The sequence below is a fragment of the Scomber japonicus genome, chromosome 19 (genome assembly GCF_027409825.1).
Source record: "Scomber japonicus isolate fScoJap1 chromosome 19, fScoJap1.pri, whole genome shotgun sequence".
In the NCBI taxonomy this organism is placed as follows: domain Eukaryota; kingdom Metazoa; phylum Chordata; class Actinopteri; order Scombriformes; family Scombridae; genus Scomber; species Scomber japonicus.
This window is the reverse complement of record NC_070596.1, coordinates 2,636,755-2,655,974: the sequence shown is the minus strand read 5'-3', so window position 1 is coordinate 2,655,974 and position 19,220 is coordinate 2,636,755. Positions and strand designations below refer to the sequence as shown.

General features: G+C 41.6%; 1 protein-coding gene across 3 annotated transcripts in view; it reads left to right on the top strand.

Moving 5' to 3' along the window:
* Positions 1-18,943, top strand: part of LOC128380061 (pre-B-cell leukemia transcription factor 3-like) — a 76,874-nt gene extending 57,931 nt beyond the window's left edge. Inside the window, exons 7-11 of one of the 3 annotated variants that reach the window (XM_053339746.1) lie at positions 1,732-1,894; positions 3,919-3,996; positions 14,810-14,922; positions 16,078-16,161; positions 18,845-18,943. In XM_053339746.1, the coding sequence (XP_053195721.1) occupies positions 1,732-1,894; positions 3,919-3,996; positions 14,810-14,922; positions 16,078-16,161; positions 18,845-18,943 (537 nt within the window). Of the gene's footprint in view, positions 1-1,731; positions 1,895-2,265; positions 2,269-3,918; positions 3,997-14,809; positions 14,923-16,077; positions 16,162-18,844 lie in introns of all 3 variants that reach the window. The other 2 variants (XM_053339745.1, XM_053339744.1) reach the window with 2 other exon arrangements.
* Positions 18,944-19,220: the final 277 nt, after the last annotated feature.

Here is a 19,220-nt window from a genome sequence, read left to right as displayed (position 1 = left end):
GAACCTTTATCACGTGACGAAAACGAGACGAGACGCAACGAAAATGCTGGTCACGTGACGATAACAATAATAAAATGTGCAACCCCATTGTGTTGACGAATAAAAACTAGACGAAAATGTGTTTGTTTATTTTTTGTTTTTATTGTGGCTTATTAAAATGCAAGATATTTTTTTTTGACTGATTTATTGCCCAATATCGCCGTGTATCTCGCTTCTTTCCCCCGCCCTCCCCCCATGTCTTTGTTGTCACTTTGTTGTCACTTTGTAGCCGCTCCACAGAGGGCACATGGCTAATTAATATGCACGTGCTGACCATATATGGTTGTGTCCAGGCGTTCCGGGGGCGCAGTATGAGGTGTGTTTACGCACCATTCTTGGGTCCGGTGTGATTTATCAATGGAAAATTGCGGAGAGTTGTGCGGGGTAAATTCATAGATGAACCCTTTGGCTTTGTTTAGCTAATATATTGAAGCCACTGGGGTCTTCTATTATCAGATTTACCTCTCCCTCTAGGTTAACTAACCCAGGTTTGTCACTTAACCACTTTTATGGAATACCTCTCTGGACTATTGTTTTTGTTGTTGTTTGTGACAACCAGTCTTAAAATAACACCTCCAGGAGGTTACAGTTTCATCTCTCTACCACTAGGTACTTATACTATATTGACGGGGTTAGATAGAATAACATTACTGAAAAGAGATTAATACAGTTTTCTTTGACTAAAACTAGACTAAAATAGTCACGGACAATTCTGACTAAAACTAGACTAAAACTAGACTAAAACTAGACTAAAATAGTCAGGGACAATTCTGACTAAAACTAGACTAAAATGCTCAGACTTTTCGTCGACTAAAACTTGACTAGACTAAAAGGAGTATGAACATGACTAAAACTAATAAAAACTAAAACCACCGCTTGATACAAAGACTAGACTAAAACTAAAAGTAAAATAAGCTGCCAAAAACAACACTACATTTAAGGACCATTCTGCTCCCACTTTGACCCTATATGGGCACACATATGGGGCCCTGAAACCCAGTCATAACCCAATTGAAGCCCATATGGGCAAACACAGGTGGGGCCAACATAGAAAGTGCAGACAAACCCACTTGGGACCCATATTTGCAAAATTACATTACTAGAATGTCTGTACCACTTCCAGTGTACTTGGGGCTAAGTGAAGATAGAAATAGAAAAGTATTATACAATATCTCCCCACAAAATATCTTTACTAATTAGCTGCTGACCCTTCAGTTAGCCCAAACAAAAGCAATACCTTGTAAAAGGCAGCACGGGCAATTTCATTCCAGGGAGAACTGTTTGGTAAATGTCACTGCATACATACAAAGGCCACTAGCACAACACGCACACACACAAACACATGCACACACAGAAGCCAATGACCTTTAAGATGGCATATGTTGTTATTATCTATCTTTGGTTGCTCTTTACCAGTCCTGTGTCTATGACCTGGAATACTCCTTATCCTCAACACTGGCCTTCCTTTAACCACACAGCACACACCCATGACTCTAGTGTAGTGCTGATTTTCAGTTGACCTAATGATACTATGGAGTGCATTGTCACTGTGTCTACACAACAAGAAGCTATTTTACATATGGCTGACAAATGAAATGATTTAACAAAGCACACAGTTGGGTCTGCTGTTGTGAAAAGACAAATGTTAGCTGTATTTTTTTTCTCTTTTTTTATGTGTTCCTTCTGCATCAGGTTTCTAACTGGTTTGGGAACAAGAGAATCCGGTACAAGAAGAACATCGGCAAGTTCCAGGAGGAGGCCAATTTATATGCAGCAAAGACAGCAGTGACGGCAGCCCAGGCAGTAGCTGCTGTCCACAACAGTCAGGATGACTCTCCTACCACACCCAACTCAGGTGGGCTGTAGTTGAAAATATTAGAAAACTTGACTTCTGTAGTAACTTTGGTTTGGCCTGAGAATACTAGTTAAAATTGTTTTATTGATTGGGCTCTGAAAGACACAGCTCCAATGTTCCAGGGTACTGAGATATGTATTTCACTGAGTTAGCATCACACTCTTGAAACAGTGTCAGACTCACAGTGGACAGTTTTTTAAAAAGTATGGTGCGGCTGTGACTCAGGAGGTAGAGCAGTCGTCCACCAAGAAGATCAGGGGTTGGATTCCCAGTCCACATGTCGATGTGTCTTTGGGCAAGACGTTTAACCCCAGATTGCTTCTGATAGCTGTGCAAATGGTGTGTGAATATGTATGATTCCTCCTGATGAGCAGGTTGGAGCAGGTTATCAGATTTCACACAGCTCACTCTGGAGACACCAGGCTTTATACTGCTTTTTACATATATGCTGTAGTGCTAGCTAACACCTGGAAACACACGCAGATGTAGAAAATCAGTGGAGTTCCCCTTTAGTGAAACATAAGTTTTGCCAACTGCAAACTGATATACTTGTTGAACTGCATTCTCTCATCTTATTTAACCTTTTAAAAGCAGCAGTTCATTTCATGAGCTGACAGAAGAGTGCAAATTGGCTTTTCTGGAGGAAACTTTTTTCTTAAAAATACACTGTAGGCCAAAGTTTAATGTACCTTAATGTCAAATGTAAGTAGGCAGTATCAGTCCCAGTAATCAGCTTGTTAAATGTATTTATGATACACTGAATCCTAGAGGACCATTATTGATGGTGTTGGCTTTTTCTGTATTTGATCTAGCTTCATCATCTGGTCCAATAACCAAGTATACACCAAGGTATCTTATAAGCTAAGAGCTAGATTTTCATAGCTGAATATTAATGATCCCATCCATCTAGCACCACCATTGTGCCAAAACTTTAAATTCTCTAGCCTCTCTTACCTGTCCATGGTGTTGAAGAAGGTGGTTGCTTCTCAGCCTCGGGACAACCTTCAACACAACAACCTATTTGAAACATTTCAGTTATGTTTTCATTCAGCACATAGCAGTGAAACAGCTCTGCTCAGGGCTGTGAATGACCTGATAAATGATTAGCTGATGCAGGGTCTCCTTCTTTACTGATTCTCCTGACCTGAGCACGGCATTTGACACTGTGGATCACACATACCTCTTAAAGCACTTCCACACCACCACTGGGCCGTCAGATTCTGCACTTAAGTGGTTTGAGTCTTAGGTCTAGATCACTCCCTGCCACCTGTGGGCCCTGCAAGGATTGGTTTTCGACCCTATCCTGTTTACCCTCCACATACTCTCCCTTAGTTGTGTCATCAGCAGACATGAGATGTTGTTGCTATGCTGATGATACCCATCTGTACCTCAAAACTGCCTCCAAGCCCTTCTGCAGTCATGTCACGCCCAAAACTGAAGTTTTTCTTGTCAGCACTCCAAACCAGATTCAGTCATCCCCCATACCTCATCTCAGATTTGATGGCAAGGACCTCCTCTTTTCCTCCTCAGTCACTAATGTGGGGACCATACAAGACATCTGTACAAAGCCTCTTTGTTGGAAAGGCCTTCCTAACCATCTGAGGGCAGCACAGACCCTAGACTTTTTTAAAACAGGCTTAAAAACCTTTCAATTCAGGAAGGCTTTTTCTTTGTTATTTGTTTTAATGCGTGTTGAGATTGACTGAAATGTTCAGTATAAATTAATCTTTCCAGTTATCAGAAATTGCCATGGCGCATGTCGAGAAAAACACATTGTCATGACCTGATGATCTTTCCTATAGTGCTAACATCAGGACACGCTTTACATTTCTGTACATTTCTGCTCTAAAAAAATAACCTCAATGTGTTACTTTCAGAGTTGTGGAATGTGCTGAACACTGTGGCCTTTATATTTTGTTCCATGTAGATGAATAGGTGTTCACTTGTGAAATATATATTCATAATTATTACTGTGTTGAGTACAGGGATTCTGAAGTTGTATCTTTCTTCCTTCTCCTCTGTAGGCTTCCAAATGAAAGATGAGGACTTCCAACTGGATGCTGCTGACAGCAAAAACTCCCTGTTGACCAGCATGTTCTCTGGTACTGTCCTCTAACAACATCTTAATGTCACTGCCACACCCATGTAACAGTCTAGTGATTCACTAGTGATTCTGTTAAAATCACTTTTTTTGCTTTTGTTTCGATCAGTAAGGTGGCACTGAGGCTGTGTTCAAAATTACAATACCATAACTGCTATTCTTCATCACTTGACTGGATTCAGCCTTAAAGTCAGTGTAAAGTAAGAATGAATATGTGTTCTGAGTTTGACATACCACAGAAAAGTGTGTTGTTAACCACCCTGCCAAATTTGAATGATAAAAAAAAAATCACCAAATATATGAAATTAAGCCTCAAAGTTGTGTAAAAATCAGCCTCTTTCTCTGCTACCAAACGATGTGGGAGTGCCCGCCGAGTTCGTTGAAACCCCGCCCCCTACCAAGTGCCACCTGTCAATCAAAGTCACCACCTCTACCCGAAACATGGACGCTACGTCTGAGAGCTTTCTGCTGCTAACTCAGCCGCTAGCTCGGCGGCTAACTCAGCTGCTAGCTCGGTGGCTAACTCTGCGGCTAACTGGCTAACTGTAGACTAGTAGTAGTAGTGTGTGCTGAATGTATTTATACCTCTACAGCAGCAGGGGCGGGTTTATGCCAACACGGCAGTGATTTTCAGACCCGCCCACCAAATCCTGAACACAGATTTTTTTTTTTTTTTTGTGATCAATTTTTTATTGGGATTTAAAGGACAACAATTATCATCATTCAGCAGCACATAAATAAATAAATGACTGTATATAAACATATGCATACCCATGTACGCACACACACATATACACAAATACACGCCCAATAATAATCATAATAAAATGAAAACATAAAAATAAAATGATAATCGAAATAATAAAAATACAAAAGGCAACTAAGTAAAATACATAAAATGTCACAAATGCAAAAGGAAAAAAGTGCCATTGAAGTATAACCTAGTTAGATCCATCAAATGGTTAGATGCCATCCACAATTTGCAGTATCTACACAGTAAAAACCCAAACTAAAGAAAACAGGACCAGGGTGCCTTTGAGAGCTTCCGCTGTTCGAGCCCAGTACAATGTCACGTCCTCTTTTGCACCATGGACGAGTGCTGTGGACAATTCCAGAAGTGCAACATCTATAAAGCCAGCCAGAAACACGCGCTTTGAGGATTTCGTAAGTTTTAGTTGAGAGAGATCTTTTTTTTTTAAAAACAGATGGGGACAGGGGGATAGGAATGGACATTAGCAATAACAGTTCACTCTGCACCATTTTCAAAAATGTGCAACCCCTGAGCATTACCAAATCATGTGGAAAAAGGTGCCTACTGTGCCTGTAGTACATAGTGTACAGTTCGGATTTTCTTTAATTTCCATACTGTAAGGTTTACGAGGAGTCATGTATGTTCTATGCAGTGGCGGCTGGTGACATTTTTTTTTGGTGGGGCTGGTGTGCCCACAGATTTCCCTGCCTAATCTAGCGTAAGCATTCAAATGAACAGTCGGAAAATGACTACAGTTCCACAATAATAATTTAATTTCACAGTCTCCAGTTTCACAGAAAAAGTAACAATTTACAGCTTTAATTAGACTTTATGCTATCAAATACTATACAATACAATCAAGGGATAAATTCACAAGGGTATGATTTCAGCTGAATCAATACAAATCAACAGTGAGTGAGTGGAGGGGGGGAGTGTCTAAGGTGAGTGTGGGTTGAGAAGAGAGAATGAAACAGAACTTTTCCTATTAAAATGTAACATATACAAAGAATTTAGAACCAAGTTATTTAAAAAAATTAAACATAAAACAGATGATTTTAATACCCTCTCTAATCAAGACAAAAAACAGCATCAGTGTCATACATTTGTCACAGCCTGTCACAGCATTCTCCACAACTATATTACAATTACATAATACTATAATATTATTACATATTGACAACATATACAACTTAAAAGACACAAGAATGTCTCTGTTCCTCTCTATTCCTCTGTGTGTCTGTTTCTCTGCGTGTCTTCTCCCAATGTTCTCCGTTTCTTTGTGGGTGGCTCCTGAACAGGTCCCCTGTACTCCTCATCCTCAATCAGATTAGGAACCGCCTCCCTGATCCAATACACAACACAGTTGTGAAAACTGGTTAGGGATACAGTATATTAACCAAACCCAAGGTTGTTATAATTATTTCATCTAAACTTCACAGATAAATTAATAATTTGAATAAGATGACATATAAGCATTTAAGGCTACACATCATTTATGCAGAGAATTAACAATTAGGCTAGGCTACATAATAATGCATTTAACATACCTGATAGCCTGCATGCGGTTAATGAATGCCTGGGTGATTCCCGCGATGTAGAACAGCATCAATGTTTCAGTTTCAGTTCCAGCTCCTTAACGAGAAGTTTTTCCTCCGTCGTCCGTCTTGCAAAAGGGTAGATTAATGGGTTGAGCATAGCTCAGCGGGTAGAGCACCCGCCCCATGTGTTGAGGCTATGGTCCTCGTTGCAGGTGATCCCGGTTTGAATCCCGCGCCGAGTGGTCTTATCCTGCGTGTCATTCCCCCTCTCTCTGCCTCCTGTTTCCTGTCTATCTCTACTGTGCTGTACATTAAAGGTAAAAAAGCCCCAAAAAAAAAGATTAAAAAAAAAATGGTAGATTAATAATGATTTAACCGAATTTTGGTGGAAGCTGCTCTTGAACTCCAGTTGTCACCGCCATCGTCGTTGTACGTATTTTTTTCCCCGCCGTAGTAGGACAGAGTCTGGGAGTCGCACTACGAAAAAATCGCAGGCTCCTCATATAGCTTTAGCAATCCTAAACCTTCACGCATTTTACGCAGCAGTTGGGGCTAAATTTCCAGCGCCCCGCGGGCGTTAAATTTGGCGTCGTTGATAGGCCAATTATTCATAATTTCCCCCTAGCAACCATAACCGGATTGGCTGTTTAGCTGCAGGTCAGGGGCACTTTGCCGAGCGCCCCATGAGAGAATGATACACTGTCTGTCAGTGGAAATTCACTGTTTAATGAGTGTCAGTTGGTGGAAATGTTGTTTAAATGATTTAAATTGCATAGGCACACACACTATTAAGTAAAACTGACATTGATTTCTTTTTTTAAAAATGCAAAAAATATTTTTCCCCTCAACAGCTGGTGGGGCGGAGCCCCAGCGCCCCCTATGGGCCAGCCGCCACTGGTTCTATGAATGAAATTTAGATGGATCTGTTGATGGATGACTGTTTAACTGTATCCCAGACCCCATCCCAATTGAAGTTGGGGGCAAGGTCAGGAATATCTGCCCACGAAAATGCATTAATTGGCAGAGTAACATAAGATTTTTCTAGGAAATAGCGACACAATTTAGATACAATTTTCCTGGATTCCCGGGCCTGACGCAAAAGTTTGATCAAAAAGTGTTCCTCCAATGGACTTTGCCAAGGTACCCCATATGTTTTCATGGCTGTTCTTAGCTACAAGTAGAAATAAAAAGTGGAATGTTGCAAGTTGAACCGGAGTGTGAGCTCTTCAAAAGAGTATAGTCCTCTGTCCCCAAACATGTCACCAAGGGAATGAATTCCCTTGTCATACCACTGGCGACATTGACCAAACTTAATTGGGGATTTACCAATCAACAAACGATCATTATAAAATAATAGGTGAATAAGGGTTCCAATTAGATGAAATACCACTCATTTTTTCTGCTGCCCTCCAGGCTGCTAATACGTGAGTCACAATGGGACCATAGCGGACTTGAGATTTCTTTAGGGGGATATTGGAAAATAAGATTTCATTTAGTTTCAATGGATGAACCGTATTCTCTTCCAGTGTATGCCATGAAGTGTCGATACCCTCATCGAGCCAGCTGATCAGAGGGCGCAGAGCGAAGGCCCAGTGATATAATTTAGGGTTAGGCAGTGAGAGTCCCCCTGTCAGCTCTATCTCTCTGTGTTGTGGATAATCTGAGACGAGGACGCTTTCTAAAAACGTGGGGGTGGTGGCAAAGGCAGCATCGCGCTCACAAAATTAATCCGGGGAAGCACATTAATTTTAATAATAGATACACAAGATCTAAGAGAATTTGGCAGCGCGGACCATTTATCAAGGTCACGGGTTATGTTGGACAAAGTTTCTTCATAATTGGACTTGACAATGGTCTGCACTTATGAACTAATCTTAATGCCCAAATACTTAAAGTGGTTGACTACTGGTATATTTGCAGGTAAAGCTATGTTTCTCATTTGGTCATTCAGAGGTAAGAAAGCTGACTTTGTCCAATTTATTCTGTACCCAGAAATATCACTAAAACAATGGAAAATAGATAGAACATCAGGTAGAGACTGCTGAGCGTTCCCTAAATATAAGAGGATATCATCCGCATACAAAGATATGAAATGTATGGTCCCAAACACAGTGATAGGAGTGATAACTTTAGACATTCGGATTGACTGAGCGAGAGGCTCCAGTGAGAGTGCAAACAGGAGAGGACTCAAAGGGCATCCCTGTTTGGAGCCCCTCGCTATGTTAAATAGGGAGGAACAAGTCCTGCCCGTAAGTACCATAGCTGTTGGATTGGTATATAAAACTTTAATCATATGTAAGAAGTGAGGACCCACCTCAAAGACCTCCAGTACTGACCAGAGATACTGCCACTCCAAACGGTCAAAGGCTCTCATAGCGTCTAATGAGAAGACAGCTGATGGTAGTTGTAATGAGGAGGCCCCATGCATTATATGTATTAATCTCCTCAAATTATCTGAAGGCTGCCTGGATCTGATGAATCCCGTTTGGACACAATTAATGAGTTCCGTCATAAAGGGTTGGAGCCTACGTGCAAGAAGCTTAGTGTACATTTTTATATCAGCATTTAAAAGGGATAAAGGTCTATAATTGGCACATTCAGAAGGGTCTTTTTTTAACAACAGCGAAATGATAGCTACATTCACATCTCTGGAGAAAGCACCTCTCTCCAGGGAGGCCTGAATCATATCAAGAAATAAGGGCCCCAGACTATGCCAGAAAGTTGTGTAAAATTCTGGGGGGATCCTGTCCAGGCCTGGTGATTTACCCTTGTGCATATCGTCAGCTGCAGCCTTAAGCTTGTTTAGACTGATAGGGGCGTTTAAACTTTGGGAGCCAATGTCTGTCATTTTAGGTAGTCGAATGGACCTCAAGAATTTGTTGCATGAATCTTTGTCATTAGAAACCTCTGAGCTGTACAAGTCAGCATAGAAACTACGAAAAGAAGCATTAATTTCAGAGGGTTCTGTTAGCATATGCCCGTCTTCTGATCTAATGGAGGTGATGTCAGCAAAATGTTTATTAGCCTTCAGCCTCAGTGAGAGTACATAGCTGGGTCTAGCTCCATTGAAATAATATGTTTGGCATGTTCTATGGATCAAGAATTCAGCCCGCCGTTTGAGAATAGCATTAATGTGTTTTTTCACCAGGTCGTACTGTAATGCAACCCGATCATCAAAATTTTATTGTAAAGAGTTATCCAATGTTGAAAGTTTGCGCGCCAGCTGAGTCAGCCTAGAAGAGCGGGAGTTTCTTAAATTAGATGCATACAGTGTAGCATTATTTCTAATAAAGCCTTTAACAGCGTCCCAGAGTATTCTTGGGTCACTGACTGACCCCTTGTTTATATTGATGAATTCACTCAGTTGTGCCATAAACTGGGTTCTAAATGACTCGTCACGAAGTAAGGTAGTATTAAAACGCCATTTAGGAGCTCGCAATGGGGTGGAGCGAATCAAGGCAAGAATAACTACAGCCTTGTGATCTGAAAGAGTGACTGGCAAGAGAGTGGCCTCCATAATTTTTTGAAACACGCCTCTAGAGGCAAAAATAAAATCAATACGCGAAAAGGACTTGTGTCTTGCTGAGAGGTGGGTAAAATCTCTGACAGTAGGGTGCATCAAACGCTATAAGTCCACCACTCCAATGTTATTTGACCAAGAGCGCAAAGCATCAGAAGTCTGTTTTTGTTCTTTGTTTTCAGATTGACCGGATATATCAAAAGAGTGGTCCAATAGCAGCATTAAAATCAGCACCTATGTTGTTCTTTGTTTTCAGATTGACCGGATATATCAAAAGAGTGGTCCAATAGCAGCATTAAAATCAGCACCTATGATTAGCTTAAAGTCAGGAAGATCAAGCAGAATTTTAGTTATCTGTTCATGAAATTGTGAGTCAAAGGTATTAGGAGCATAAAGCGATACCAGTGCAATGTCTGTATTTTCTATGTGAATTTTGGCAATAGTTATTCTGCCTTTATTGTCAGACCATGTATCCAGCAATTTAAAGTGCAGATTGTGACGGCAGATAATTGCTACACTTTTGGTTTTATTGGTGGCAGAAGAATGAGCAAGTATTCAGAAAAATCTATTAGATAAACGGTTCACATCACGTCTAACCATATGAGTTTCTTGTAGCATAGCGAAATGGGCTCCTTGTTTGCGCAGGTCAAAAATAGCAACTCTTTTCACTGGATTATTTAAACCCCTTGTATTGAGGCTCAGGACTTTCAACCGGAAACCATCACCCATTACAAAATACAAACAGGGGCAGAAGGAGGGTAGCGCAATTGAAGGCTATGGATATGAATCTCGGACAGGGGAAGCGAAGGGGGAAAGAAGAACCTCTGGACCAGCAATAACTCAAGAACATCTGAACAATACAAATAGAAACACAAAACAAGGAGAAGACAAGAACACCCATGTCTGTAACTCCTATCGAAAAGAAAATAAGCTAGTCTCCACCAAATCTTCAAAAACACAAGGAGGTGTCAAAGTCACTACTTTATCTAGCTTGAAAATGAATAGGCTTCCTTAATTAATCAAAAGAAAACAATCACCAAAAGGTGGCCAACTCCCCCGCTCAGATGGCTGCATCATAGTTAAAGAAAAATAAATTAGATTTATCAATTAGTACATAACTGAGGTAAAGACTTAAGTTATGGAAAATACTAAGCCAGACTGGAAATAATGTGCACATGTAAAGAGAAAGAGGGGGAAAAATAAATAAATAAATAAAAATAAATGAAAAAACGGGGGTGGTTAACTAATGTGATGCATGGGGAGCAGGGCACTTAAGTTAAATGTCTGACTCACCAGCAGTACAATGAAAGGCAGATAACAGGAAAGTCACAGATCACATGTTACTGCCCAAAAATGTCTTTGCATCCTCTGGGTCCTTGAATGACTTCTGTACTCCGTTTACCCTGAATAACAGCACCGCAGGGAAGATCATCTGGAAGCGGATGTTTCATTTAATAAGCGCAGCGCAGACAGGGAGCGAAGCGGATAGACTGGTCGTCATGTTGGATGGCTCCTTTGCGCCTTGCTGCAGACAATATCATGGAGACATCTCTAGAGCGATGGATCTTGACAATGACAGAGCGAGGGCGACCTTCCAAAGGCGGCCAGAGACTTCTGTGTGCGCGGTCGATTGTGATGGCTTGGACCGGGAGCTCCAGCACCTTGGGAATGAATCCTTCAAAGAAACGAACCGGGTCACTACCTTCAGTCGAATCCTTGAGGTTTAAGATCCTAATATTGTCTCGTCGGGAGCAACCCTCTAGATCTGTGACTTTAGCTGTCAGCTCTGCATTTACTTTCTCCATCGCGGTTAGTTTCCTCTTCAGCGGTGTAACATCGTCCTCCAAGGCGGAGACACGGGCCTCGTATTCGGTCTGACGTGCAGAGAGGGAGTCGGTAGCTGCCACGACTTCATCGATGCGCTTCAGCATGCTGTCAACTTTTTCCTCCAGTAACGATTCGAAGTCGATGAAGACCTGCTGGATCATAGTTTGCCTTCCTCGGCAACGACAGTGGCAATGTGTTTAAACAGCGCTTCAGAAGGAAACTCAGGTGACAAGCTTTTAGCGTTAGCAGCATGCTCGGTGTTAGCGTTAGCCTCACTCAGGTCAACAGGATCTTCTGCCATATCCCGGGGCTGGTCAACTTTTTGTTGTTTTGCAGACTTCGGCATTGCGAAGTGGAGTTAAGAAGACAGTTTGATAATTTTTTGTGCTGGTTCAGCTGGTGAAAGATAATTTACTTAGTACTGAACGGGGGAGAGATGATGCCACGCTGCTCCTTGCTACCACACCATACCGGAAGTCTACACAGAAATCTTGAAACACGGTTTGTGAAGCCTAGCTCCACAATTCAAATCTAAATGGTTGAAATGCTTTTTACACATTTTATAGAAATACATTTATGACCTATTTAATGTGTTTAGAAGAAAATGTCTGAATTCACTTTAGAGTCTTTAAAGACCTATACATTAATGTGCACTGAGAAGTTTATTGTTCAGTTAGCAGCGAGTCAAGATACAAAATAATAGATACATATGTTATACATTTAACTATTTTTAATGAGCTCAAACAATGACATCATACAATTGGTAATACCATCTCAACAGTGGTGAAAGTAGTTAAAATCTCTATTTAAAGGTTAAGGAAGGCAATATTCTATATTTTTCTCATTGTCAGCACATCTATAAAAAGGTCCAAGCCAATAATGGAATGATCTACTAACAAGTATTAATGGTGTTTAGAAAACTATAACTACACATCAGTGAGGCACACTGTTGCACCGGGTCACATGATTCAATCCCACACACACATTGCCCTGCTGCTAGAAAAATGTACTAGAGCCACTAAATGTGGATTCATCCGCTGCTGAAATTAGTCCCCAACAAATGTTTTATTTCCTCCTATTCAAGTAACGTTTGTGAAAAACTGCAATCACTTCCTGTTTAAGGATGATATTGAGACATTAAGAAAAATAATTCTGGGCTCCATTTTTTAAGCATTGCAATTAATCAATCAATCAAAGCCACAAGTCATACATAGAAGTGGTGAACATAAAAATAGAAAAACATCTTAAATGGACCATGTATAATGTAATAGTTGAGCTCATAGGACTAGATAGTACAATCCCTTAGATAGATCAGCACTTGGTATTGAGTGGGGAGGGGGGGGGGGGGTAAACGCTTCACTGGGGTCTTCAGGTGGGCACCCCCCTTCACCGGTGTTTCGTTGATAGGCCCACGACACCTCAGGAGGGCTCAACGGCGACACCTGGCGTCCCAGGTGTGCCCCCCTCTGCGTTTATCCCTAGGGACATTTTGCAGCCCAGTTGTGGTTCTTGTTCTTGATCCATAGCCATCTGCTGCTTCGTTCGGCAGCCTCTGACAGTGATTTGACGGCTTGTCGGAATGCCTGTCCTCGCACTCCCATTCCCTTCAGAAGCTTGGTTGTGGACATGACAACGAAGCCTCTACACCCGACTTCAACCGGAAGCACCTGGGCACGCCAGCCGCGTTGCTCTGCCTCAGCTGCTATTTCCGCATACTTCAGCCGTTTGCGCTCATATTCACCAACTGCTGCCTCCCATGGTACAGTTAATTCCACAATGAACACAGCCTTCTGGGAGGTTGACCACAAGACCAGGTCCGGCCTGAGGCTAGTTGTAATGATCTCAGGCGGAAAGATGAGTTTCTGGTCTAGGTCAACCTGCATCCTCCAGTCCCGGGCTGAGTCCAGCAGGGTTGCCTCCACTCTTGCAGGTGGTTTTGCTGGGAGTTGTCCTGCTCTTACGAACGGGGTGGTGTTTGAGCGTCTAGGCATTGGGGGAGGGAGGGCATTGTTGGTAGTTCTCCTTCTTTCCAGGGTGATCGCCAGTTGTCTTAGGACCTGGTTATGTCTCCAGGTGTAGCGGCCTTGAGACAAACTGGTTTTGCAGCCGGTGAGGATGTGCCTCAGTGTTGCAGGGGTTTGACAGAGTCCACAAGAAGGATCTTCTCCAAACCATTGGTTTAGGTTCTTGGGCGTGGGAAGAACATCGTAGGTGGCTTTGATGATGAAGCTGATTTGGCTTCCTTCCATTTCCCAAAGATCCTTCCATGTGAGTTTACGATGCTCCAGGTTTTCCCAGTTAGTCCACTGTCCCTGTTTGGACTGTGCCACTGCTGTCGCGCATCTCTCTGCCTCCTCTTGTTGCCGAACCTGAGCCACCACCAGCTTTCTTCTCTGGTTTGAAGTTGCCTTGTGCCATGTGGGTCGGCTTGTCCCAAGTCCAAACCCACCTCTTCCATGCTGCACCTGTCCCACAATGTCTCCATGCCTGAGAGCAGATTTGGCTTGCTGTACAGCCTCAGATGGGATCCATTTCCTCCCAGTTGCTAGTCTGGGAGCAGCCGCTCGGATCACTTCATCTTGAGACTCAGTCAGGGTCATGTTCAGCCTCACCTTGGTGCATTTAAACTCCTCTGTGAGGCTAGAGATGGGCAGTTCCAGGGCACCATGTCCATACAGGCCGATGTTGCTGAGGCAACGCGGGAGGCCAAGCCACTTCTTGATGTAAGAACTGACTGTTCTCTCCAGCTTCTCGACTTTAGTCATGGGGATCTCATAAACTGTTAGAGGCCACATCAGGCGGGGGAGCAATCCAAACTGCAGGCACCACAGTTTCAACTTGCCAGGAAGCAAGGTCTTGTCTATGCTGACAAGGCCTTTGATGGTTTCTTCCCTCAGCTGCTCACTAATACAACTAATAATATAAGAGATCAAGAATAAAAGTAAAATAGCTGGATAAAGGTTAAGTTTCATATGAAAGGTATCTACACTCTCTGCCACCCTCAGTGGAAATTATGTTGTTTTGCTTTCTAATTTCAACTTTTTCACATCAGTGCTGCATGAACGTATTAAAGACTCAGTTTCAGTTTCATGTCCCTCTGTTATGAATGCATGAGTGTATCAGTTTTCCTTCTCAGCATGGCCCTTCTGTTCAGCTGCCTCCATCTCTTCCTCTCCAGGTTCTCCTGGTTCTTTTAACCTCCCAAACTCAGGGGACATGTTCATGAGCATGCAGAGTGTTAATGGGGCCTCTTACCTGGGGGCTCCGGTTGGAGCCAATGTGCAGTCCCAGGTAGGAGCTCTGTACAATATGGCCAGTAGGTCAGGAGAACAGAGCCTAATGAACATTACACCTTATTAATGTATGTTCAGCTGTGTCTTTCATTGTTTTCTAATACAATATGACAGACATTCCTTGTTTATTTTATTTAAAATCCATTTTTATATTTTATGTTTTATATTTTATTAATGTACTTACCCAACCAGCACGTCCATGAGGGCCCCACATGGGTTAAATGTGGGCTACATGGGTACTGAATGGGCATGTGCATGAACTGGGCAAATTTTGCAGGTCCCACATGGTTTCAGTAACATGGTCCCCACATGTGAAGCCCATGTGGGCTGACTGTATGAGCCCTGACCCATAAGGGATGTAAGTGGGCTAAGCGGGCATGGGCATAAACAGGGCAATTGTATGGGCCCCATATTGTTTCAGAGACATGGGCCCCACATGTGTAACTCACCCACTTGGGCCCCACCTGAAACCCAGTCAGAATCCACTTAAAGCTCATGCACAGATGGGGCCATCATGGAAACTGTAGACAAACCAATGTAAGACCCATACCCATATTGCAGCCCATCTGGTGTGGGCCACATGGAAATGCTGGTTGATGACTCAAGTCATTCTTGGCCTTGTCCATATTATTTTTACCTTTTCATTTTAATTGCCATGTGAGCAAAGTGGGTAGAATGTGTTTTTGTTAGTGTGAAAAAAAATCCAGCAAGTACACAGTGACAGCATCACTTTGTATAAGCAAGCATAATATACCACATCAAGCCTCATGTCATTTTCACCTCCCCTCCTCCATACACACTCACACACACACACACACACACACACACACACACACACACACACACACACACACGCTTATGAAGTCATAACATAAAATGATGTTACTGTGTCTGAATCGCATGTGCTTGTCTGACTGTGTCTCATTTCCTATTTGTGTCATTTGTACGTCCATAATGTCTCTGTTGAGTCCACCACTGTTATCCTAGACTACAATTTTGCACAGAGAGTAGTGGCATATCATTATATAGTTTGAATAAATTACATTTAAAAACCAACTCTTACTTGGTTTGATGTCCTCTTTTTGTAATGTAATATTAATTTTTCTCTCTTCATTTCTGTCTTAATTCCCCCCTCCCCCTGTTCTTTCTTTAGGGGGATTCCACACACCATGTTATCAGTCAGACAGGATTCAGTGATGGCCCCCGACATCCACTGTACAGTTCACATGGCCTCAATGTAAGTCCAAGTAACCATAGCAACTAATTTCTGTGCAAATGACGTGTGATATTATCAGTGGTGGTGATGATGATGGCACATGCTGATGAGAGGCTGGAAGTAGTCTGAAAAACAAGGGACACATGCAGTCAAATCCAACCAGACAAACAAGATAAAGGCTGAATAAATGTTTAATTATCAGTAAACTACTATGAAATTATAATGGTGAATTTCTGCTACCATTTTGAGCAAGAAATCAACAACACCCTGTCCTCCACTACTCCCTTGAGCCCCGTTTGTTATCACGCAATAACTAAGCCAGCATGCCAGCAGACACACTAATATAGTATAAAGAGATAGATAAAGTCATATGATCTGAGGCACATGGACAGCATGGTGTCATTTTGGTTTTGCTGAGTGCCCCGTCTCGCCCTGGGCAGAAGAGACAATGTGCCAACCTCTAGCAGCTTCAAGTTCATCCTTTTAAGCTTTTCTTCTCGTGCTGCTCACACTAGCAACTTCTTATTTAGGCCATGCTGTACACAACGTAAGAAAGATGTGGAGGCAAACACAGCCAGCACATATTCATAAACTACAGCAGAGGAGGGAAGGGGGGGGGGGTGCAGGGGGAGGGATGTAGAGCAGATAACAGCTCAGAGCTATTTCAGCTAATAGCAGGAACACGCAACTCATAGGGTTCATGTGAGAGATCAATATTCAATCACAACATACAGTACTAATTCTTTGAATAGAAAAATCACTTTATTACTACGCTGATGACACTGTCTTATATATTGTCAAGTGAGGTTTTTAACCCTTATATAATGTTCAGTTTAAATTTGACCCATTATGACATTTAACAGCTGTAAAAACACCTCGAATGAAAGTTTCCTAAAGTGACCCAAAATGAACAAATATACTTTTGTATAGATGCTACAAATGTTTGTCCATTGAGGCTGTTCTGGGTCAAATGATCTCTGTATCTATTGACATGTGTTTTAGTGAAATGAATAGTTCATAGTTTTAATAAGGATTTATTATTATGATGTAGCGGTGAAGACTGATGGCTGTAATGGTTATACAATAAACCCCACACTTCCATAAAGTTATAAAATACATTTCCATCATTATTGCTATGTTATATTTTCATGTCTTAGGTCAAATAGGACATGATATTGTGTGATAGGAGCTGTTTTTGGTGTAAAAGCTAAACAAATACACTCTCTCTGCTCTCAACATGAATCAAGGTTTAATCACATTTATTGATCAGTCAGATCCACTATTGATGCTTTGACACATCTGTGGTGGTATAGATGGTGTAGAATATGAACAGTATGTAAAGGTTAAAGGGTTAAAGATTATTGACTTCTGCCTCATCTAATAGTGTTATTTTAGATCTGAACAAAATTTCCTTTGTCTTATGAACTACTGTACAATTGATAAACCTTTCCACTTTCTCTATATCACAATATGTCACAATCATGACCTAAACAACTATTGTCCTATATCTAAGCTGTGTTGTCTGTCTGAAATCCTGCAACCACTTAGATTGGAACAGGGAGCATCCTAAATAGATTATACTTTTCATTTCTACTCGATTAAACTGCTGTTTGTAATGTGTTTTATGAAGACCCTGATGAAGGCCGCAAGCTGAAATGGCCTAACAATAAAGTTCTTCTGTATATTACAAGTGTTTCTGGAGCTTTGACCTTTTTAGATGTTCTGTTCATTCACCCTGGAAGTAGGTGAAGTTGTGCCAGAAACCTCAACTCTATTTCTAGTGATTCAGAAATAGGATCTTGCCCTCCAACCAAACTGGGAAAATCCAACATAGATTTACTGATGTACTTCTCTGCTCAATATCTTAATATGAGTGATGGATCAAATGACTGTTTAAGGTGAAAGTGTTACGTTTTTCACCTGATTTTGATTAAGTTTTAGTGTTTTGACAGTAAATTGTGTTAGTTTTAGTCCACAACAAAAACTATAGACATGTCAGTCTAGTTTTCATCACTTAGTTTCATGTGTTCATGTTTTCAGTGGATTGTAGATGAATTAAGTCCATAAATCAATTTATTCTAAGTATTGCTAACATCAGATAATATTACTGACAGAGACAGAATGTTACAGAGTGCTAAACGCTTCTTATGCACCAGGTCAAGCAGCTGAATGAACTTCTAGAGAAGAGATCTTCTTCTTTTCTACAGATCTTGTTGCATAAAATGAACCACAGTGGAGCATTTAGAGGCTGCATGTATTTTCACAGGAGTTGGTGGAGACCAAACCAGAGCTGAAAGGAGAGTAACTTGGACACAAATATGACATATTGCTCTGTCTGCTAAATATGTAAAAGCCTACTGTTTGTTTACACGTCCAGCATAAGAACTTTATTTACTGTATGTAACCTTCTGTTAAACAGGGTTGACTGACAATACATGCGTCTTGTACAGAAATGCTCTGTTTTCTAATCAATCTGAAATCATATGGAAAGTAATAAGGATGAACACATAAGAAGTTAGACAGAAGTTATATAGACTAAATGAAATCACAGTCACAAGCAGGCAAAGAACAATTATTGAATTGTTTGATTTATAAATGATGCAATGTGGATGTTGCGTGTGACAGCCTGTTTTGGAGTTCTGCTGCCTTCTAGTGGCCAAACAAACCAATAAATGCAGCTTTAATTCTCTGTGTCTCTCTCCAGGTTAATGGGAGCTGGCAGGAAGCCTCCAGACCTCCTTCAGTGACTTCCCCTAACGAGGGGCCGGCCAGCGCACACTCAAATACAGATACCTCAAACTGACCTGTCCAACCTCAGCACAGTGTTACCATGGAACTGTCATCCTTACCTTTAACTCCTACAGCTCAGCCACACACATCCAGCTGAGCCAGTCAACGCTGGACATTTAAGACTGCTGTTCTCTGGATAGATCAGAGGATGTTGTTGAAACTACACTGACTCAGTAGACTATAAAAACACATTTCATTTGCATTTTGGATGCAGCACTGAAGTGAGGAGTGAGTTTCGATCCAGTGGAAGTTATGTAAAGCCTCTTACTTATCTCACCCCTTCTGGTGTG